This window comes from Lottia gigantea, assembly GCF_000327385.1.
Source record: "Lottia gigantea unplaced genomic scaffold LOTGIsca_150, whole genome shotgun sequence".
Classification (NCBI taxonomy): Eukaryota; Metazoa; Mollusca; class Gastropoda; family Lottiidae; genus Lottia; species Lottia gigantea.
Window position 1 is genome coordinate 408,835 of NW_008707798.1, and position 24,027 is coordinate 432,861.

The window sequence follows — 24,027 nt, forward strand, 5'->3', positions numbered from 1 at the left end:
TCAAATTATGAAAATCACTCTTCACAATTGTCGATTGTCAACTCACCTTGCACAATTAACAACTTTCTGTTGGGCAATCGAAATTCTGAAAGTTTTTGCCCAGATGGCACCACAGAATCGTATGTTCTTCTTTCGCTTTTAAAACCAAAATGTATATATCTTGATAGTACAAGCATTGCACAACTATCATGTGATTATTATGCGAGACTGTTTGTTATCTGTACTTAATGTTTACGTTGTTTCATTAAATCGTTTTATAACTTGATTGTAGCCTGCAAACATTCTGTTCTTGTCTGCTTTAGGCATACCTGATACATGAATAGACAATTCTGAAGAATTACAAGAACTTAGTGAGTTTTCTTGAAAATAATTATTTGCCTTTCAATCTAAGCGGGAAGAAAAAAATTAGAATTGGAGATTTTTTAGAAGACATGAATTACACATGAAAACTTTTAGTGTCAGAATATCAGTATATATTTACTATTAGTAGACACAAAGTCTTATTTTGAAGCACTAGGACTTGGAATGTACATGCATGTGCTTCACTCATTCAAACACCAGAAACATCATTATAAATTATAGGAATTTTGATTAAATAATAATGAGGATCAGAATCGATAATAATAATATTTTCTGGACCTCTAGAAATTGAATGCAAGGGATTGTAAAGAGGTTTTTTAAATTTTTAGGTGGACACTGTTAGCATCAGTTCCATTTTAATATTCAATCAGAGACCTTATATTTTAATCATGTCATCAAACAATCAATTTCATAATGGAATTGCGTGAACAACCAAGTCTGATTGAAAATTGGAATGGTGCAAATTGATGCTGCTATCAGTGTTCCAGATACACATAAAAAATCTAGAAAACAACCCCTTTAAGTGCCCTGTTGGCACCTTTCTTAATCTGAACCCCTGGATAGGTATCATTTTTGATCTAGTACAATCCACAATCCAAAAGCTGTCAAGACTAGAATGAGCGCAAGATGGAGAAGACCTATGGACAGTACGACAACTAGGGCTCCAACTATTCACCGATAAAACGTGATACATTCATTCTTATCGATGCATTGCGTTGAATAAAAATAATTGCGATACATCAACACAATTTATTGACTCCCTTTGATGGCTAATGACACAGTATTCTTGCGTATTTTAGAAATTGTCATTAACATCTTCAAGGAAGGCTCTGGTCATAAGTTAGGAAGTAAAAGCTAGATTATTCATGAATTCAGACGTTACCCTGCATAAATCAGCATTTTAAATCGAAGCCTGCAAATATTTTCTGGGGGCTGCCATATTGCCAGTGGTCAAATGATCAGAAAAAAGTGTGACGCCAAGTGTGCGTATGAAATATGGGTTCTCCATCAGCTGACAATAAGATAGCTTGCCAGACAAGATACACCCACTGGCAGCTTTGATTTGAACATAAATATTTAGCAGTACAGTAACAATCACCAGTATCAAATATTCAACCTTCAGTCATAGACTTCTTTTGAACTCTTTAGGGCGATACTGAATAATATTGAGTATGAGTTATTTCCCTAGTTCTTGAAAACTTGTTCAATCTTTAGCACGTGAAAACTCAAGAAGACAAATATTCAATCTTCAGCGCTGAAATGAATAATAAAACCAAATTTTGTCAAAATCCAGCAAGAATCATGCCTTCTAGAGTTTTTATGAGCTACAAATTGAACGAGTTTTCAAGATCAATGGGCAATAAGTCATACTTAATGTTTTTCAATTTTTCTGATTTTCAATAGGGTTTATCCTTGGGTGATAACAAACATTCAAGCCAAATTGCGTTAAAATCCGTCAAGAATTGTGCCTTCTAGAGTGTTTACAAGCTCAAAATTGAACGCGTTTTCAAGATTCTTAGATTCTTCTGATTTTCAATAGGGTTCATCCTTGGGTGATAACCAACACTCAAGCCAAATTTCATTTAAATCCGTCAAGAATTATCCCTTCTAGAGTGTTTACAAGCTAAAATTGAACGCGTTTTCAAGAACAAGGGCAATAACTCATACTAAATATTTTTCTGTTTTTCAATACGGTTTATCCATGGGTGATAACCAACACTCATGCCAAGTTTCGTCAATATCCGTCAAGAATTGTGCCTTCTAGAGTGTTAACGAACTAAAAATAGAACGCGTTTTCAAGAACAAGAGCAATAACTAATACTAAATATTTTTCAATTTTTCTGATTTTCGATAGGGTTTATCCTTGGGTGATTACAAACACTCACACCAAGTTTCGTCAAAATCCACCAAGAATTGTGCCTTCTAGAGTGTTTACGAGCGTTTCAAGAACAAGGGCAATAACTCATAGTAAATATTTTTCGATCCGTCTAGGTTCATCCTTGGGTGATTACAAACAACCATACAAAATTTCGTTGAAATCAGTCAAGAATTGTGCCTTGTAGAATGTTTACGAGCAATTGTGGACGGACCGACTGACAGACCGACGGAAAGAGGTGACGGCAATATACGCCCCCCATTTCATGTGGGCGTCAAAAAATGGCATTTGTCCAACTCGTCATTAGAGGAAGAAATACGAGAGAATTACCCAGATCCATGTGGAAACTACACTTGATTGAGAGAGGCTGATGAAATTGACAATGTATATCCAGACTAAGGGCCTGGTTATATGTAACAGGTCAGCCTGGTGAGCCGAGCTGATGAGCCAAGCTGGTGAGCCAAGCTGACGCGGTTACCCGGGTTGGATTTTTTTTCTCTTCATATGAACGCGGGTTGGCAATTATTCTGTTTGTATGGTATGAAGGTTACATAATAACAAAAATGGTGCCTTATTAATTGCATGGAAATACTGATTTTCTGTGCACTTTTGAGTGTATATCATATTCTCAGTCAACAACAAGAACTGCTTATGCTCAATTCTTTGCTACTTGGGTAATGCAGATTAAAGAGGAGTTGTATTGGTCGAATTTCTAGCTATAGCTTTGTACATTTCGAAAGAAATAGTGTCAGTTGTGATTATAGCTGTCTCATGTGCTGTGGAAATATCAAACGGTACCACAATACAGGGGTAGGATAGTCCTTTACAGGGTTGTACGAAGAAAGGGAAAGCCTACCCCTCAACTGTATTGTAGTACCGTTTGAGGAACAAGGACATATTCGATAATGTCTTGATCGGACTCATTGATGGTTGAGTTTTGTATCGATACAAAAGTTATGTCAAATTTGGCTTTTGTCACAAAAGCGATTCAAAAATGAGAAAATTAAAGGCATTTGGCACTTATTTCGGAAAGGAAGCGAATCTGTTTGATGATGGGTCTACTTTTCGAGTAGTCTTCATGGACGTAAAATGTTAAATTTACAAACACAGGCTTGGAGATTCTTCGGCTCTGGCCGGGCACATTTGACAAGTCACTGTCGTGGAATGTGCTTTCTGCACTTACCCGTTGGCAGAAGATGAAATCTGGCTTTTCAAGATTTGTTCCTATCTAAATTTTTGTGTACCAGTATAGGCGATGTGTGTGGTAACTGAAAATAAGTCCAAATGGCGCTGCACTTGGAATATGCACATTGACAAAATTGACACTTCCATCTAGGTTCTCTTCAGACTGGGATAAATACAAATTAATTTATTTATTAATCAAACATAAGTTTTAAGCTTTATGACAATTTGCATTTTGACCCACATTTTGTATTAAAATATTAAAATCAAAGAAAAAGATGTCTTCACTTGTATTTTGATAACCGTATAATACACACCCCTTCATACATTTGAATGAGTCAGGGAATATGTCACATAATAATGTACTACTGGTACCAGTCTGGCCTTATATAGTGTTTACAGTGTAAAGCTTGAACACATTTTTAAGAACAACTCATACTAAATATTTTTCTGATTTCATCCTTGAGTTGTAACATACACTCACACCAAGTTTCGTCAAAAATTGTGCCTTCTAAAGTGTTTACGTGCTAAAAATTGAATGCATTTTCAATAACTCACACTAATTATTTTTCGATTGTTCTGATTTTCTATAAGGTTCATCCTTAGGTGACAACAAACAGTCATACCAAGTTTCGTCAAAATCTGTCAATAATCGAACCTTCTGGAGTATTTACTAACTAAAAACTGAACACGTTTTCAAGAACAAGGGCGATAATACATACTAATTATTTTTTGATTCTTCTGATTCTCAATAGGGTTCTTCCTTGGGTGATAACTGACACACATACCAAGATTGTGCCTTCTGGAGAGTTTACACGCTAAAAATTGAATGCGTTTTCAAGAACAAAGGCAATAACTCATACTAAATATTTTTCATTTTTTCTGATTTTCGAAAGGGTTTATCCTTGGATGATTAAAAACACTCACACCAAGTTTTGTCAAAATCTGTCAAGAATTGTGCCTTCTAGAGTGTTTACGAGCGCTTCAGGAACAAGGGCAATAACTGAAACTAAATATATTTCGATTTTTCTGATTTTCAATAACGTTCATCCTTGGGTGAGTGAATTCATGTATTACTGAACGAAAAATAGCTTACACAAGACAGGGTTCCAATTACTTTTTTTTTGCAAAGCAGTTTTTTGCTCTAAGGGCCGAAATTGCATAGCAGTTTCAAATTTTACCAGCAGTTTAGCGTGCAGCAGCTGAAATTGCATAGCACTTTTTAGAATGTAGTAGAGCAACTGTGTATAGATACATGGTACCTATATGTATTTAGTATTTCAATTGCTAAATAAGGTACTTTTATCAATAAAATCTTAATTACTAGTAATTGAAATTGGCACAACCTTTTGTCAATACGATAATGATGAATGACTAATGATGCGGGCTTATCAGACGATCTCAGTTCAAACGAAAACAGGTTTTTATTACAAAATTTATGTTTTATCAAAGACCACAAATTTTTTTTGTACCAGTACCAGATTTTTTAAAAGACAGGAAAATTTTGTATCGCAAAAAAACTTCTCTATTGTCCAAAATCGTATCGCAAACTGCGATGCGATACTGCTTATTTCGAACCCTGCAAGATCATTAAATTAACCACATATTCTCAACTAACGATTAATTAAACACTGATCTATGAGGCATCATGAATAATACTAATCCGGAAGCCAGTTACTTCGTAGGGCTAAAGTTTGATGCGTTCTGTATCAATAATAGAATCCAGGTATGAACGAGAGACATGTGATTATTAAATTAATTGCTTAATCTCATAATGAGGATCTTTAAACACCAATCAAGCGATATCATAAATATACCGGAACTCACAGTGACACACGACTGGATGATGAATACAAATTACTATAGAAATTGCTAATTGGTTCTCAATCACAGTCGTGCGGAATTTTCTAAAATTTTCTTAGGGAGTAATGTAAACACCTTTAAGTGAAAAAAATAACTACTTACAAGTGAACAGTATCTGGCGGAAAATTGATATGGTGAAGGAACTTGAATGGTGCACCTGGTTTGGAGCAATCAACTTTCCGACCTTTCTTCTGCTTGCCTTTAGACCCAAGCATTGTACAAAGACAGTTCGGAACACATCCATTGGTTAAACTTATTCCAAAACAACTAACAAAAAATATACAGAATATCAAATTCTGTAAAACCATGGCTGTTTTTTGAATTTTATTACATCACATCTACTCCACAAACTTTTTAATTTCATGGATATTTCACATTCAATATTCTTGCACATTTCTCAGATATCATAATTCCACTCAGTAATCACAAATTATGATAACAGAATGAGTCCATAAAGATTTTATCCTGTAGAAATGATCTATTACACTATATCCCAGTACACTGTATAGCTATTTCAGTAACCAGAACTATATTATCTTCCTCTGTTTCAACACAACTCCGGTTTTATTGTAGGCTGTAAAAGAAATCAAATAATAGAGAGATATGATCTGGTAAGGATATTAACTCAATTTAGTTTAGCACAGAAGAGAGTTCAGTAAAATGATAACATGAAACATAAAATAAAACAAATGTTACCATAGTGCACTAGTACATCAAAGATTTTGACAATTGAAAGATTTTGCAGACACATCAGGTGTACTTAACACACAATACTCTGACATTCATATATCTATTTTTTAGATATTGGTATACAGCATTTATAAAAATAATAACTTAAGTTCTTAATTCCTGTTTCAGGTACCATATTCAGATATTTGGCTTTTTTTCAATCACAGTTTCAAACAACTACAAATACTACTGCCCTAACATGTAATTTGAAGATATCTACGTGCAGTAAATTATGTGTTGAATGTATACCATAATTATCAATTTACTATTCTGGCTTAACATCTCATGTTTCAGGTCAAAATCCAACCTCAATTTCGTTGACAATTCAACAACTTCAATTTTTAGACTATAATCAATTCAGAGTACCTCTTTAAAGTGACATTCTGCTTTTTTCAATAATTTTTTTTGCGATTTTGGAGCATGATATTCATCAAACTGCATGCTAAGTGCATGCTAACATATAGAGGAAGATGCCCCTTACACTTCGTGAAAGTTTTAACTTAAAATATCCTAGCGTAACTTTAACATTAACAATCTAGATTGTGCATTTTTTAATGAATTGTAGAAAAAAAGTGCAAATACTGAGCTCTATAATCTCTGGTAAAGCACTTTTTTAGAAAAATAAAAAATTCAGTCCAGACAGCAGATACCGGTAATCCATGATAGTTTTTAATGAATTGTAGAAAAGTGCAACAACAGGGCTCTATCATCTCTGGTAAAGCACTTTTTTTAGAAAAATAAAAATTTAGCTCGGAGGACAGCAGATACCGATAGTCCATGAACCACTGATTCATTATTGCTTTCTAGCTATATAAACATTCAAGTTTTAAGTTTGAGAAAACTTCTGACATATAAGGCAAGAATCTAATTATATTAATGAAAAGAAAAAGTCTAGCTAAAAATAACATTCCAGACTCAATAGTACCAACCCCAACAAACCCTGTATATATAAGTAGGGTAGGTCTACCCTACACTCTACAGAATGAATAGCTGCATAAAATTTGTATAGACAGAATAGTTCTATAAGTAAGCAGATTATACAGAATCTCTTCTTCTTCACTTCATTACACTCACTCCTTCATCATTCTCAGTCCTCAGCACGGTACGATAATGCAATGCCATTAATAGAATGGTATCTCTGTTTATTGTGTATATAAATACGGCCCGATAGCGATATAGTATTGGGCCAATAATGCACTTTAACAAAATTTATAAGCAATATTAATTCATACTACTAACACGGCATATACACTTACTTGTGTTGCGCAGTTCAGTTGCGTTGAGTAATCAATATTGTACAAGAAATCTCTCACAATAACAAAAGTCTATCAACATTTTCACATCTTCACTGAAGCCATCTTGATTTTCTGCATAACCTCGTGACGTCAGTGGGTCACTTAAAGAATAAGATCAATTTGATTGGTCAGTTGTTTGCACGCTGAAAAATCCATTCATAGAGAGCATCAGATAATAAGAGGGCCTATTAAATTCTAAAGGGATTAATAATATATAAATAAGTACAATAACAGAAAAGAAAACAAACAACCAAATGCATTTGAAGTGGGGTAGATGAAATGGTCATTATTAATATGATACATTTCACAAAAAATGCTGTACATATTAAATACATTTATTATTGTTCGCTATAGACACGCTGAAGAGCGAACAAACTCTGTCGCTGCGAGTGACCATTTGCTGATTGAGCAAATACAATAACGGTTAAGTACTCTTTAAAGCTTTGTGTTGAATAATATGGGAACAACCTTCATTCAACTCGACCTATTTACTTTTCTTCTTCATCCTCTTCGTTCTGTTCTCCTGGCCTTTCAAACGTGCTGGGTGAGCACAACTGTGACTCTCGAGTTCTCAAGGTTGTGACTCCCATTTTCCATAAGAATTCTCGACGATATACAGTTAAGTAACCTAATTTCGTGGTAACCTATTTTTCGTGGATTTCCGGAAATGATTAATAATTTACATGTACGACCTCGCGTGACCTCCGCATTTGCTTGTTTTGATAAACATGGGTTATCTGTACAATGTCAGCTGGTAGAATGAATTCAGTAGTTTCAAGCAAGGTAAATCGAGGGGTTAATCGAGACAGCTCTGCCTACCGGCTGGTCCGTTATATAACCAGGCCCTAAGTTGGACCGAAAAATTTATCTCTATTCCAGCCTCTGATAGGTATTCGGACAGATGACAACTGTCAAAATATCCACCAAAAGCTGAAATAGAGGCAGATGTTTCGGACTAGCCCTAAGTGCATATGTGTGTTAATTATGTATGTTGAGCGGCTATGACGGGTGTGGCGCCAGGCAGGGTATGCTTACCCTTTAGACACCTGATACCAATTATAAAATATTTACTCACTCATTATTGATATACTTTCTCATCTTCATTATTAGATGCTATCTGTTAATATGTTTTGGGGTTTTGTTTTGCGGTTTGGATCGTAACTTGGTTTAAAGGTTTACGTTTCTTCCAGACCTGTATAAAGAGATACTCCAGTGTCGCATATATAGAGATTATACGACGCTGAGATACTCCAGTGCAGTAAGTATGACACTGAGATACGGTCCTCCCTGAAACCTTTGTAGTTTGTAGGCATACCATATATGATACAGAGTTATGTACCTTGAAATGAACTCTCTCGTGCACCTGTCAACTTCCGATAGAAACCGCGGGTAGAGTGAAACAAATAAACAATGCGACTGTTATAAAATCCGAATTACTTAAGCCGTTCTCTCAAAAATATATCAGTTCCTATCTTTATCGGAAGTCGTGTTTGAATCATTTTATTCAGGAACACACACAAAACTATTCCTGCTTTTTTTTTTAAGGTACCGGCAGTGCACTGTATCTACAGTGGTGTAACCTATATTCGTGGATATAAGGATTCAACACCGAATTTCGTCAAAGTTAAAAAAACGAAAAAAAAAATTTATGTCTTAGATGTTTTCTCAGATATTCTACAAAATAATTAAAATTGGTTTATTTCGATTTTCTTTATGAATCCTTCACTTTGATCCATATTTCATGAGCAACCAACTCGGCAACGGCGATAATATGCGTCACCTATTTTCGTGTACAATGTTTGATCTATAAATAAGTCTAGAAAAACACGTTGTATGGATACCGGGTGGTATAATTAACTTCTCTTAGTATTTATCTTTAATATCAATTAATTATAACTAGTGACAATTCCTTCAAAGAACCACGATTTTAAAAAAAAATTAGTGACTGACAAAATAAGATACGTAGCGTGATTTATTGCTAGTCACTGAAACAACATAAGAATATGGTCCACTTTGTGTTCCATAGAAATTTTCTGCTGACACAGAATCCGCTAGTTGATCACGTGACTTCATTCGTTGGAATATATTCTAGCAGACGACACTTGGAATTCCGATTACCGCTTGGGATTATAAGGAAATTCGGCCGATAAAAAATGGTGACGTTTGGTAATAAGTGAAATCCGCCATTTTGTATTTGTCAAAGTATATATTAATACATTTTACCTTGCTTGAAACTACTGGATTAATTTTACTAGCTCATATTGTAGAGAAAACCCATGTTTATCAAAACAAACTAATGCGGAGGTCGCGCAAGGTCGCTCATGTAAATTATTAAACATTTCCGGAAATCCACGAATAATAGGTTTCCACGAAATTAGGTTACTTGACTGCTATCCAACCACGATGAATGTCAATATGTTTACAGAACAAAATAATTGCATTTTGACAATCATTTTGTATGAATTGGAATATCCACTCCAAAATACTACTCGTGGTTTTTGTATTTAAGCAAATCGTTTCAACATAGATCAAAGTGTGCATGTATATAAAGCGCCTACAATACACATTTATTTTAGCGATTTGCCAAAGCACTAACACAAATCAAGTGCACACCTCTTTTTATCATCTATCTATGTATCTACTTGATCAAACTGAATTTGTTTTATAGGGTTAACTTAAAACTGATAGTATTAATTGTTAATTAAGCAGTTTGACCTAGTTTTGGTGATCGGCTTTATAATGGCTCTTTATATTTAGTTGAAATTTTTCTTTACTATTAGGTGTTTATTTTACTCAAATCTGTACAGTAGCTTTCTAACAGCTTGCAAAAAGCATAATGAACTTTAAAAGTTTACGTAACTTTTTAGTTAAAACTTTCAGAGCAAAAATATTTTTCGACCTACAAAAAAAGTGGAATGTCCCTTTAAGGCAATTTAATTTGTACCACATGCTAATCGGCAGCGAGTTGATACGATTTGCTTAAATATAAATGTGTTTAGAGTTGTACTTAGGCCCAACATTGGTCCGAGTCTTGAGAAAAGTGGTAATGAATCAAAATAAGCCTATTGTCTGAGCGAATTCAAAAGTTTTTAAATATTTTTGAAGAGAATTGGAATATCAGTCTCAAAATGGTACTGATAGTCTTAGAATATCTTTGTGTTGACATATAATCGTCTGAAGCTTACATTAAAAGAAACACTTTCTCTCCTAAAAATTTCAACCTATTTAAGTCACTAATTTTGGCTGAAAAATGTCTTCTTTTGAAGACATAATGTGTACTTATGTATATACTCTATCACTAACAGTTTTATTTTGTGATTGCTTTTCCAATTCTCATAAAATTAATGGGAAAATTTTTTAAAAAATCCTATCAAAAAATTTCATTAAAGTTATTTATGTTCTGAAACGAAACCAAATATTTAGACAAGTTAGATCTTATTACCAAATGACAATATATTTCCTTGTTTCATTTTAGAAAAGTTTTGTGTAATGGATCAGAGTAAATTTGAGTCTGACAGATCTAAGAAGTGTTTCATAGAATCCAGTGCTCCAGAAATTACGAAAACTGAAGCATGTTGGCTTGGTATAGATGAAGCTGGTAGAGGACCAGTATTAGGTAAGTAATTGTATCTGGGACATCTGACTTCATTCCATCTGGCTACTGTGATGGTTAATGTACCAGTCTTATTCCAATTTTATTCCAGTCTCCATTTTAGTCAAGAATGTCATCTAAAACAAAAATGTTTTTTCATTTTATTTTGATAAAAAATATCCTTTAATTTGTAGGTCCTATGGTTTATGGAACATGTTATAGCCCATTAACAACTGGAGATAAATTGAAAGAAATGGGACTGGCAGGTAAACAACTTATTTAACTGGGTATCCTTAGTCATCTTTGTTATGAAATTAGTCGTCTGTTTCTTAACATATATATCATGTAAAACCAACAAATTTTGAAGAAGATAAGCAAAAATAGATCTAAAGTTAATTTGATTCTCTATTTACTTAGAAGAATAATTATGTGATAACATTATTTCAAATTATTTGAAAAAAAGAAAAGAATTGCGTAATTATTACTGATTATGGATAGATGGTTATTTTAAAACATTTTATATTATGATTTCCTTTTAGATTCAAAAACATTAAGTGAAGAACAAAGAGATAGTATGTTTGAGAAAATAAAAGAAGCTAGTGATGTTGTGGGATGGATAGTTGAAATTCTACCCCCTACTTATATATCTAACAGTATGTTACGTAGGTTAGTGTTGTCAGATTTTTTGTGACATGTAGATGATACTAAAATGTCAAACAAGAGGATATCCTTTAACCAATATATATAATGGTAATTTTCTTACAAAATTTATTACAAACCATAGTGGTAGAACCATCAACTAATGATTTTGACTGGAAATCATGCTTAAAGGCATTTTGTTTGATTCTATGCTTACAAAAACTTTTGACTGTAAAACAGGTTTTACCAATATTTTTTTAGACATCTCTTATCCATGTAGACAAACATTTTGATCTATCAAGGCAGAATTAACCAGTTTTGCATATGGTATGCCAAAATCCCTAGGATGGTTTGCAAAGGTTACTTGATAATTTATCTGATATTATTTTATTTTAGGTCAAAGTATAATTTAAATGCCTTATCACATGATTGTGCTATTGGTTTAATTAGAAGAGTTCTAGATAAAGGAGTAAATGTAATGGAGGTAAGATAACAAGATTACATGTTTTATAAGATTTCATAGTTTCTGTAGTAGGTTTCAGATTGAAATAAGATTTTGATGGTTCATAGTATATGTGAAATTCTAATGTATTTTATTGGAAGTATATCTGTAATTGTTGAATATTTTGATTCGGTGATGTCACAATCCCTTCATCTTGAATAAAAAATGCAAAAAACTGATGAATCCAAAAATATTTCTTTAGGCCTATTATCTATATATTAATAATTCAAGGTTACTATAACTCCTTCATTTGTTATATCAAGATAATTCTGTAAAGGAAATCTAGAAGTTTTTATCTGTTCGAAATTTGATTTTATATCTAACCTGTAGATGTTTTAGATTTAAATCAAATATATGTATTCTGTATTTTGAGATTTACGTTGATACAGTTGGAGATCCTATGAAATATCAGAACAAATTACAAGAGCTATTCCCTAACATTTCTATCACTGTGGCGAAAAAGGCTGATGCAACCTACCCAATTGTCAGTGGAGCCAGTATTTGTGCTAAGGTAAGGTCAAGGTTCCTGTGAAGTGAGCATATGTTCTCATGATCGGCTAGCTGGTATATTTGAATGTAGACCAAATATCAAAGCATTTTTCCTTGAACTTTTTTTTGGAAATTTTCTGTTTCGTCATTAATATTGATGAAAATAACAGTTAATATCTTTGAAGAGAACTACCAGTAGTTCAATTGAATCTAATTGTAAGCTTGTGACATTATTGCAGGTTGCTAGAGATTATTCTGTCAAAAACTGGGTATTTGCTGAAGATATAGATACAGAAGGTTTGGTATATGGCTCTGGATATCCAGCAGGTATGCAATCCAAGGAAAAAATGGTCTTTTTCTCTTCAAACAATAACCTTTGACCTAACCAATGACCTTGGCATTAACCAATTCAATTATTCAACTAATGAAAAAGCATTTTTCTTTTTAAGTAGATTAGTCTAATGCTTCTCTGAATAACCTTTTGTTCGAGTCACATAATCCAAGCGTTAGAGAAAAAAGAAATTTGATTGGCTGGCAGTGTCATCAAACAGATAAATGTTATAAAGTGCAGTCTTTAGACTTAAACCAGATTGGCTGCAATAGAAATATAAGCTAACAAGTATTTTAATTAGACTGTGAGGCAATTCTGCTCCAAACTGTAAACAGTCATATCTTGGACACAGCTAGGACTGGGTGTCGATTACCAAATTGATATCGCTTATCAATGGCAATAATCGATTAACAATCAAAATATTTTAATAGAGAAGCCCTGAAAATACTAATTAAAATCCTACCTAAATTTTTAATGTCATGGGTTATTTTTGTGTCATGGAAGTATTGTCTAGCTTTGATTGGTTATAATGGTTTATAAATATTCAAAATATGTCATAATTTCTGAAGGCTTTAGTAAAATCTATGTGTACCAAGCTCCAATCCCAACCCAAAGTAGGACACAATTAGTGAGTTATGATGTAGTAGATTGATTTACAAGTATCCCTCTTGAAGAAGCTATATTAAATCCTTAAGAAAAACGTTAGAATCTGTTATGTTCAAATTATATACTACTCTAGATACTGATAGCATAATCAATTAACTGAAGCAAGTATTAACTCCACATACTCAACTTGGAAAACAGACATCTTTGAAAAAATTAATGGATTACCCATGGGCTCACAACTCAGTCCTATATTTACCAAACTGCACATGGCAAAATTTGAGAAAAGGGCATTGGAAACTTCACCAATCCAACCATACTGCTGGCTCAGAAATGTGGACGATGTCTTCACTATGATTGACCCACAAGAATTACTCCAGCATCTCAACTCTATGGAACCAAGAATTAATTTCACTATGGAAAGGGAAAATGAACACCAACCATTTCTAGATGTCATCACACTCAAATCAAAACAGGAATAATATCAACACTAACTTGAAGAGCCAAACTTATTTGTAAAGGTGAAGAAACTGAACTCAAGCACCTTAGAAATGCCCTTATCACCAACAATGACTACCTACAGAAACTAGTTGAAAGAACTATAAAACAGACATTCACACATACCTGCAAACCACTTAGCTACAAGATCAAACGCTTCATCTATAGAGAAACAGGAATAGATGTAACATATTTAGCAGCGACAGAACCCAACATAACCTACTAAAAGCAGATGCTGACTTGAAAAACCCACCCCAGATCCGAAAGGTGTTGTATACGAAATCAATTGTAGCTGTAATGAAAGTTACATAGGAGAAACCTCAAGACCATTATCAGTTCGAATCAAAGAACATAAAACTTCAACACCAACAAGAGAAGATAGCTTGCCAGGCAAGGTAACATACGCCCACTACCAGCTGTCAGAAATGATAACAAAATCATTAGTGGCTTTATAATGAATTTTCACCTAGTCTTAAAATCATCTATATATCAAGGCAAAAACCTGAAACAGTCCATCAAGTTATCATCAAATTCAAACATGAACAATGTCTCATCGCTGTACACACAAGGGCAATAATTGTTCATCCGATTATTACCAATTTCTAACTTGACCGAGATCTCATCAATATATATCAATATATACATGCATAACAAGCTTCATAAAGATCGCATAAAAACTGTAGCCTCTATCAAGCCTACAAGAAATGTGGACGGACAGGGGCGATGGCAATATAAAAATGTTATATCAGATATTGCTAAACACATAGAAAAGAACCCCGCGGATGTAATACGGTGGACACAACAAACCATATTTGTGACTAACTTAACCAAATGGAAAAGCAGAGCCATCTGGGAAGCCGATGAAATTGGGACAATCATTTTACCCAGCCCTAGACATAGTTTTGTTGATTATCAATGTGGTCTATATGAATATTTCCTTTTTTGAAATATTCTTATTATTCATCATTATTGTAGTATTACATAGTAGTAAAAATAACACCCTCTTATCAGTTAATAGCTTTATACAAATAGCTTTGTATGCAGTAGTGAATTTTATCCGAACAAAAGGATCTTTTTTATGCAAGAGGACTTGTCTGTACAAATTTAATTATTGCCTTGCTTGGTCCCTTCATATTTTGTACAATTATGAATTGAATAATTTGCAATTTAGCACTGAGCAATGATTTCAGGGCTTTCCAAAGTAATACCAGCCAGTTGAAATGTGTTTATATTTTAATTTGTGATATATTTTCAGATCCTAACACTAAGAAATTCATGTCATCTAGTTTAGATAAAGTATTTGGTTTTCCATCATTTGTAAGATTTAGCTGGTCTACTGCGGCTCAGATTATAGAGAAAGATGGTGTCAATATTAGATGGTTGGTATATTTTTTATCATATTGTTATTTCATACTTCCTTGAGTGGCATTTAGTAACTGGGGCATCAATAACTAGACACAATTATATGAATAACAATTACTTTAATAAATAACTTGCGACATTTCGATGATGATGCTTTCGTCTTTATTAAGCATCCAGATATTTGGATCATAACCAGATAGATTTATTGGTCATATCCAAACTTCATCTTCAGTAACATTTCCAGTAAATTTTGATTAAGCAAATAAAAAGTCTATTTGACAACTTAAAAGGATTATTTCAAATTACACTTTCAATTGATGTGGATCCTCAAAATTTAGCAACTAAAATATTAGTCTTTTGACCCAACGCAAATATAAGGCGAACTGAAATGCTTTGAAAACAACAAAATGGCATAAAAAGGTATGGAGTATAATACATATTTGACTATTTGTATCACATTTTAGAATTTTCTTGTTATTCAACAAGAAAGAATTATATTTGAATGTTTTTCGAAAATTTTAGGTACTGCCTTTGTCCCTTAATATTTTGTACTCATTTTAAATTGAATAATTTGCAATTTAGCAGTTTGCAATGATTTTGTACTTTTCAAAATAATGGTCCTTTGAAAATTATTAATGCCTTGAGTTCAGCAGAGAATAAACTCAGTAATCTGTATAATATATTACAGGGAAGATGATGATGAGGAAGAAGAAGAAAATAAAGATGCTAAAGGAACTGCCAGTTTACTAACTTTCTTCAAACGATCAGATGATGATCCTAAATATAATCGTCATTCTTATTTTACTGACAGATGTTTATCTAATGTTACCAACTTATAGCATTAAACACTTAGTGCACTGTGTCATTGTTCAAAATAAACTATTATTATAGTGAAAATATTATTTGGTGAAACATATAACAAGGGTTGTTTTGACAGAACTTGAAACTTTTTGGTCAAATTTGTGCAATTATACAAGTTTTCCACTGACATCTTTCTAAAAATCTGCTTTGGAATACTTAAAAAGTATTTTCTGGTGAAAACTCAAAATAGTGATTGTCATTTAAATGAATGATACAATTTTTGATATGATTTCTTCAGCTAGTCTTTACGACTCTTAATTGATATAAAATGATATGTATAGCCCCAAGGGTGAGGCTGTTATAAAAAAAAACAAGCTATATAGGTATAACACGATTAACAGGGGTCTGAAAGAAGGGAGTGGTCTTCTTGTTACATCATAGTCATATTTAAATTATAGTAAATTAAGTGACAGAAATGGTCATTGATTTGTCGAGACTTGCAGTAAATGTAAACTAAAATCCACAGGTTCAAAACTGCATAAAATCATAGACAAAAAATTAAGAAATAATTCATTAATTGTCATATCTTCAATAAATTTTGTTGCTAGTTAGATTTGAAATATATAATATGCAGAACTTCATTTGTGACATTGTTTACACAATGATAGTATAAATACAATTTAGTTTTGGCACAGCTTAGGGTGGAGCAAATATGTCAGTTATGTTCTGTGGAGACAGTCACTCCTATCTCTTTATAAACATAGAGTAAAACATGGTAATAAGATCAAAGGAAGTTTTTGATTTCAAGTTATAAATTTGTCAATTGATCTTGATTGATTTCAAGAAGAACTTGAGTAATAATATATGTAAATGAACACAGGATATTAAATATGGTGATAAATTAAAGTTATGAGTAGTTATTGACTAAACAATTAACACTAATGATTCCATAAAATTAGACTGCATGTTTCTAAGAACAAATGTACATGGGTGATAAAATAAGACTATTTGTTTCAACAAGTTTACTCTTTCATATCACAATAATATCAGTAAGGGAAGCTTATGTTTTAATATTTTAACAAGCTCTAAAAAAAACATCAGAGAATATAGCTGAATGATACCGATAATGGTATATTTTTAACAATGTACAATAGAAAAGATTATCAAACATTTTGTATCCAACCATAATTTAGGCCTTGCATAAAAGGGACAGGTTTGCCATTTTCAGGGTTTGATTCAGACCTTCAAAAATACAATTCCTTCAAAAATACCTCAACCTAGGAATTTCTCTGTCTTTTTACATATGGCAAGAAATGTCACTTTAACTTTCAAACACAGATAATTCTGGACACACATGGATTTGAAGCCTCGAATGAGCTGTGAACACTGTTCCTGAATAGCTTAGATAAAAGAATTCCTGTTTCGGAGACATAAGATCGGATTGGTAAAAATGATGGCAAACCTGTCCTCTAACATTTCATGATTTAATTTTGTAGACCAAATACAAAGTAAATAACACTGTAAATTATGATAAGAAACAATGACCGTTATATCTACAAAGGAAATTCATGTGAAAGTCCAATGACTGTTTTCTAGACACCAATGTTCTTTCTAACAGTTATTGGAAGATCTACCTTGCTTCAGTTTTTCATAAGTCTCAATTTATCAAATTTTTGTCAAAATAAATTTATGAAGGGCAAGTTGGTGCTGTTTCATTACCATTTCACTGTAAGTTTTAAATAATTGTTACAGGCATTTGATACCAAGATGTCACTTATTTCTGGGTTAATAATTTGATCGTTTATAAAGACTTAACAATATAAATATGATTATATCCTTAAATGTAAAAGTTCTTGTCTTCTGACACATTGATGTAACAAAACAAAACAAGTTAAAAAATGTTAGGAACTTGATGTGGAGATATAATAACAGTATTTACCAAATATGATATATCTGTGACTTAGAGTGAAACTCAAATGATTTTTTTTTCTAAAATTGAAGTAAATTTGAACTACAGAAAAAAATCATACCTGTCACCCACTGGTTTGAAAAAAATGTAATCATTCCCTCACTCCCATACCATAATGGAAATACAATTTGCACAAGTAAGTTGATTAAGATTCACTGTTGATGGGAAGCAATAGATATATAAATATTTTTATTTGATTTTGATAACAATAAATGAAATTAAACTGATTATATGAATATAATCTCAGATCTGTGTAAAAGTCCTTGCTTCTGACACAATCATTCTATATAAACCTCTAACAATCTTTTAACATACAAGTACATAATACACTATAGCTGAATCATTCTGATGTCATAAACTTCACATTATCATATAGTATAAGAAAAATGTTTTGTAAAAAAAAAAAATTGCTAATATTGGGTAGGCAAAATCATAAATTGATAAAATATATAATTGAACAATAGAGAGCTCATTTTAAGAACACAAAGTATTGAATTTATGAAAATACATGCCAAAGCAAAAATTTAGGTTTATTATCTCGAGTGGGAAGAAATTTTGTTTACAAGAACTCTTCTGTCTTTGATCTTAATCTTATTCATCTTCACAATTTCAAGCTATAACAAACTACACCTTGATTTCACTAATCACTCTTCATATATCTGTCATGTGTAAACGCAAAACATGATCAGATTGTATGCATTCCAATACAGCAAATCAGAGCCCTGGAATAATAGTCTCCTTGAGTGCTCTGATTGGTTGAAATCGCTGCATTTACAACCTTGCATGATGCAAGAAAAGTACCTAAAGCTGCAATTACATGTAGCTGTAAGCACAACTCAAACTCAAAATGTGATACCATGACGTCCGTACGTTAAGTCTGTCAATGAAAAAGGGAACCCTATTGGTTTGCATCTGGAAACAAAGGATGAGAGTAGAATACCTAACAGTAATGATATCATAAAGAGGATTCTCCCTATTTTTGCACCAAGCCAGCTGTGTGTAGCCGTCTACAAATGCAAGAAAAAATTGTTCACTGAGCTGACAGAGGTGTAGTATTTTAGTTTGAGGACACATGTAGGCAGACTTTTGGATTTGCTAAGGATTTGGATGGTCCGGTTTTTTTTTTAGTTTGCACACACATATAATGGCAGCTAATGATTTCAAGTTTTAAAATGTAGTTTGTGATAGCTTCACATTGTGAAGATGAATCTTATCTATAAAATTTGTAAACATTCTGATAACTTTCAAGTCTCCTTTGATGTACAATTTTGTCTTGTTTTATCAAAAGCCTAACTGGATATAAATCATGCATTATAAATTTTCATGGGCTAAAACTATGTAAATTTGAACTTAATGGGTGACATCAATATCACCTGAATGTAATGAAAACTAATTATAGATCACAGAAGACTCTAATTCAATAGTTATGATTTTCTGCATTATAATTTTAATACGACCAACCTTTCGTCAAATTCCCTCTCACGAAATGTCAACGTTAGAGATGGAAGAAATTTGATTGGCTAAAGGAGGGATTAGGTCAAAAGGTTATTAGGCGAATGTTTAAAAGGTCTGTCTTAAGACCCAAACTGAAGTGGCTTTATCAAAAAAAAGGTTAATTCAGTGCTAAAAAAAAAATTGACTGATGGATGCACGTAATGGCAATATACATCCACCTTTTCATGCAGGTTGTGATAAGAATAATTCACAACACAATATTGCTGATCTTGGTAGATTATCTTCCAAAAAAGCATGAACAAACTCTCACACCAGTTTAAAAAATAGCACTGCATTCTGCCAATAAATCTACTATCACAATTCCATTTCCAAAGCGTTGACTTCCTATCTACAAAAATCTCAGAAAAACATTACTTTTGATTAAGTGTATTTTCAGGAATAACTTCAAATACTAATAAACAGCATCTATCCTCTGAGAAAGCTTTTAAGCATAATCGATACTAACAGACCTTTATTTTCGATCAACGTTGCCTTTTATTATGTCATTATGTTATTATGTAGATAGATTCTTGGTCAAATTTGGCTTTATATATTAATATTAAATGAGCTAAAACAATGTCAAAATTAGGTCAGATCTCAAATTAGATACGGTAGTTTCTAATAATTTATACGAAATAGCATCATATCAGTAAGTCATATGGCATGATCAAATCCCTTGAAAAGGCTAGTGAACAGTAAGCACTGCAAGTCTTGTCCTACATTTTTGCCATTGTATTTATTCTCTATCATAATAAAAAATGTTTAATAAAAATATACTCACAACATTCAACAATAACATGGTTTAAAACATAACACTATTTAGGTGTAGAAGATGTATGAGGCATCGGTAAATGATTTACTGGTAAATATCCATCACTCTCCTTTTTAGTCAAATAGAATTTGAAAAACTCATACACCAGCCACGATATTCCTGTTGATGGTATTTGATAAACAACACGAGCTCTCAGTCCTCTAAAATAACCTGATATTCCTTGAAATTCATAAACCGTCCTAAATGCTGCTGACATACCATTAATGTAGGAGACTCTAGTCCTTGCACAATGCTCCTGTGTATTTAATAATGTCTTACACACATCTAATGGCATGGTAGCTGTGGCAGCCATAGCACCTGCAATCCCACCAGATATAATATGGGTTAGAGGATCATAAGACCTGTCTTTATTTAATATATCCTGCATTATTTCATAAGTCATAAATTGTACACATTGAAATGGTATGTTCATAGTTAATTGTGTTGTGAAACTACGATAGAAAGCACCAATTCCTTCCTCTTTTAAAATTGTTCTACCACAGTCAATACAGGTTTTATAAGGACTTCCAAACATTTGCATTCTTTGTTTCACAACTATTATCCATACATGAAATAAACAAAATAACCACTGAATTTAATTTTGATTCTGAGATCAATATCATGGCAGACTGCATTTCACTTCATTCATCGACTTGATAACTATGAGAGACAAGCTATGATCTTTGCTAAAACACTACATTACATAAGAATATAAAGAGATGCTGAAGACTGTGATTTTTTAGATTAAGGTTGGGATTCAATTTATAATCAATAATTGAAGTTTATCATACAATAATAACAGAACAAAGGAAATGGTTGATTTTTTCAATGATCTCATGTATACAAAATAACAATTTTCTAGAGATGCTGCCATATATAGAAATTCCTAGTTTAAAGCATTTTTGAAAGGAATTAAGATAGCTTGCCAGGCAAGGTAATATACGCCCACTGGCAGCTTTGATTTTAAATAAAAATATGAAAGAACAAGGGCAATAACTCATACTCAATATTTTTCAATTCTTCTGATTTTCAATAGGGTTCATCCTTGGGTGATACGAACATTCACAACAAGTTTCATCAAAATCCGTCAAGAATTGTGCCTTCTAGAGCGATTACAAGTTAAAACTTGAACGCATTTTCAAGAACAAGGGCAATAACTTATACTAAATATTTTTCGATTCTTCTGATTTTCAATAGGGTTCATCCTTGGGTAATTATAAGCACTCACTTTAAGTTTCGTCAAAATCTGTCAAAAATTGTGCCTTCTAGAGTGTTTACGAGCTAAAAATTGAACGCGTTTTCAAGAACAAGGGCAGTAACTCATACTAAATATATTTCGATTCTTCTGATTTTCAATAGAGTTCATCCTTGGGTGATTACGCACACTCATGCCAGGTTTCGTTAGAATCCATCAAAAATTGTGCCTTCTAGAGTGTTTACGAGCTAAAAATTGAACGCGTTTTCAAGAACAAGGGCAATAACTTATACTAAATATTTTTCGATTCTTCTGATTTTCAATAGGGTTCATCCTCGGGTGAACACTCATACCAAGTTTTGTCAAAATCCGTCAAGAAGTGTGTCTTGTAGAGTGTTTAAGAGCAATTGTGGACGGACCGACGGACGGACAGACATGGGTGAAGGCAATATACACCCCCCATTTCATGTGGGCGTATAAAAATTATCATACATTCTAGTGCAACTGAAAACTATTTACACCAAGGCTCAAATCAACCCCTGAAAATGGCAAACCTGTCCCTTTCAAAAATCAAAATATACCTACCATCGGCTGGATTCATTATTAGATCATGAAAGACTGTAGCCACACAACCAGCAGTTCCTAAAATAACAGAATATTCATATCCTTAAAATGTTATTCGTTGATTTTGTTTCGACCACGCATATATTTATTTACTATCATGAAAGTTACTAGCTACTATATTCAGCTGTGTTTTCTATAAATATAAGATAAATAACCCTGTAAATAGTGCACTTCACTAAACACACTATTTTTTTTAAATTGAAGTAAACATGACAATAATACAACTCACCATGTGCTATGTGACTGTTTGTTTTATTGACATTTATTAAATTTTCTTTTATTTTTTCATAACAAGCAAAATACATGGCATGAGCAGGCCCTGCTCCAGATACCACAGAATTTATTCCTCTAACAGTGTTCTTTATTCCTTCTTGACGGACAATCTTGGAAAGAGCATCTGACAAACTACGATAATCTGCTTTTGGATTTGGTACTAAGCTTTGCATTCTAGTCTGAAAGAAAAAAGAAAAAGTTATTGTAATTGCAAAACAACATTCAAAGATAACAGAAAGTTGATCTAGAACCATTCTATAATCCTTATATTCAGTTTAAATCTACACCAAACAATGGGTTTCACTAAGTACAGTAAATCAACACATTCATTTTGTTGATTTACTAAATGTGACAATTGAACACTTGAAGAAACTTGAACAAAACGCTACTAACAATTTTGGTAGATAAATAGGACAGTCCTATAAACTTGATCCTTTTAATACCTGTTCCAAATTAGGATAATGGTATGAAAAGCTAAAAAGTTAAGGCTAATGCAAACACTCCAAGATCAAGCTGTATGCTAACCTGACTTCACAAACCCACACACTGACACATAGTCACAATAGGATCAGGATCAGGAATACATCCTGAAAATAAAGCCATTCATTGTCCAACTTGTAGTGGCACCAAACCAAATGTAATCAAAAAATCTGACAACAAGCAATTCTTTTAATTGTTAACGACTAACTGGAATAGTCATACAAAAAAGTACAGCCAAATTCCTTGTGTATTGTTTCATAAACAAACTTATCTAACTTAGTCAAGAAGAGTTATGTACCTTGACACAATCTACAGGATACATGATACTGTGTTCTAAAACTCCGGCTGCTGCTCCGGCCACCATGTGTGTCGACATGGTTGACGTAACAGGCAAACTTTCGTAAAGATCTGCATCTTCCATTCCCACATCGCACATTTCAATTAAAAGTCTAAATTAATGAATTATTTACAATAACAAAACACAGTCGACACAGAGTCACGTTTCCCTTAGCCTACACCGCCATGCTTTATCATTAACACTTATCCAGACGTAAATATTTTTTTGTCAATCAAAATACACAAGAAATAAAAGTACTGGACAATAACGACTATAAAATATTTCTACTTCCTGGCTAGTCCACTAGATATCTCAAGAAAGGGAAGTAGGGTTGTAGTTATGAAATTGACGTGTCATTGTAGTACAAAATAGACGAGTCAAACCTTTCACTGCATGGCTCTAATAAACCGATTTACGTAACGGTGGCCTGCTTTTTATACGCCCACATGAAATGGGGGGGCGTATATTGCCGTCATCCATGTCCGTCCGCCCGTCCGTCCGTCCACAATTGCTCGTAAACACTCTACAAGACACAATTCTTGGCGGATTTTGACAAAGGTTTGCATGAGTGTTCATAATCACCCAAGGATGAACCCTATTGAAAATCAGAAGAATCGAAAAATATTTAGTATAAGTTATTGCCCTTGTTCTTGAAAACGCATTCAATTTTTAGATCGTAAACACTCTAGAAGGCACAATTCTTGGTGGATTTTGATGAAACT

The 24,027-nt window shown here is 33.0% G+C and overlaps 2 protein-coding genes across 2 annotated transcripts; one reads left to right on the forward strand and one right to left on the reverse strand.

Moving 5' to 3' along the window:
- The first annotated feature begins 9,437 nt into the window (after nucleotides 1–9,437).
- LOTGIDRAFT_200807 (hypothetical protein) lies at nucleotides 9,438–16,238 on the forward strand. Its single transcript, XM_009050643.1, has 9 exons — nucleotides 9,438–9,507; nucleotides 10,781–10,921; nucleotides 11,092–11,163; nucleotides 11,437–11,563; nucleotides 11,933–12,020; nucleotides 12,412–12,549; nucleotides 12,767–12,854; nucleotides 15,215–15,338; nucleotides 16,010–16,238. The coding sequence occupies exons 2-9, from the start codon at nucleotides 10,795–10,797 to the stop codon at nucleotides 16,158–16,160; spliced, it is 915 nt and encodes a 304-aa protein (XP_009048891.1). The 5' UTR covers nucleotides 9,438–9,507; nucleotides 10,781–10,794; the 3' UTR covers nucleotides 16,161–16,238.
- A 4,162-nt stretch (nucleotides 16,239–20,400) lies between these two features.
- On the reverse strand, nucleotides 20,401–23,389 carry LOTGIDRAFT_140739 (hypothetical protein; the record flags this gene model as incomplete). The annotated part of the gene is made up of 4 exons (XM_009050644.1): nucleotides 20,401–20,951; nucleotides 22,177–22,233; nucleotides 22,445–22,667; nucleotides 23,267–23,389. 4 exons carry the CDS (start codon nucleotides 23,387–23,389, stop codon nucleotides 20,401–20,403), a joined length of 954 nt encoding a protein of 317 aa, XP_009048892.1.
- Nucleotides 23,390–24,027: the final 638 nt, after the last annotated feature.

What these genes read in the sequence shown, in the direction of transcription:
- LOTGIDRAFT_200807 (XM_009050643.1), top strand. Translation starts at nt 10,795, where the DNA reads ATGGATCAGAGTAAATTTGAGTCTGACAGATCTAAGAAGTGTTTCATA. An exon ending in GAAAGAAATGGGACTGGCAG is followed by an intron (nt 11,164 to 11,436) that starts GTAAACAACTTA and finishes ATTTCCTTTTAG; the next exon opens with ATTCAAAAACATTAAGTGAA. An exon ending in GAGCCAGTATTTGTGCTAAG is followed by an intron (nt 12,550 to 12,766) that starts GTAAGGTCAAGG and finishes ACATTATTGCAG; the next exon opens with GTTGCTAGAGATTATTCTGT.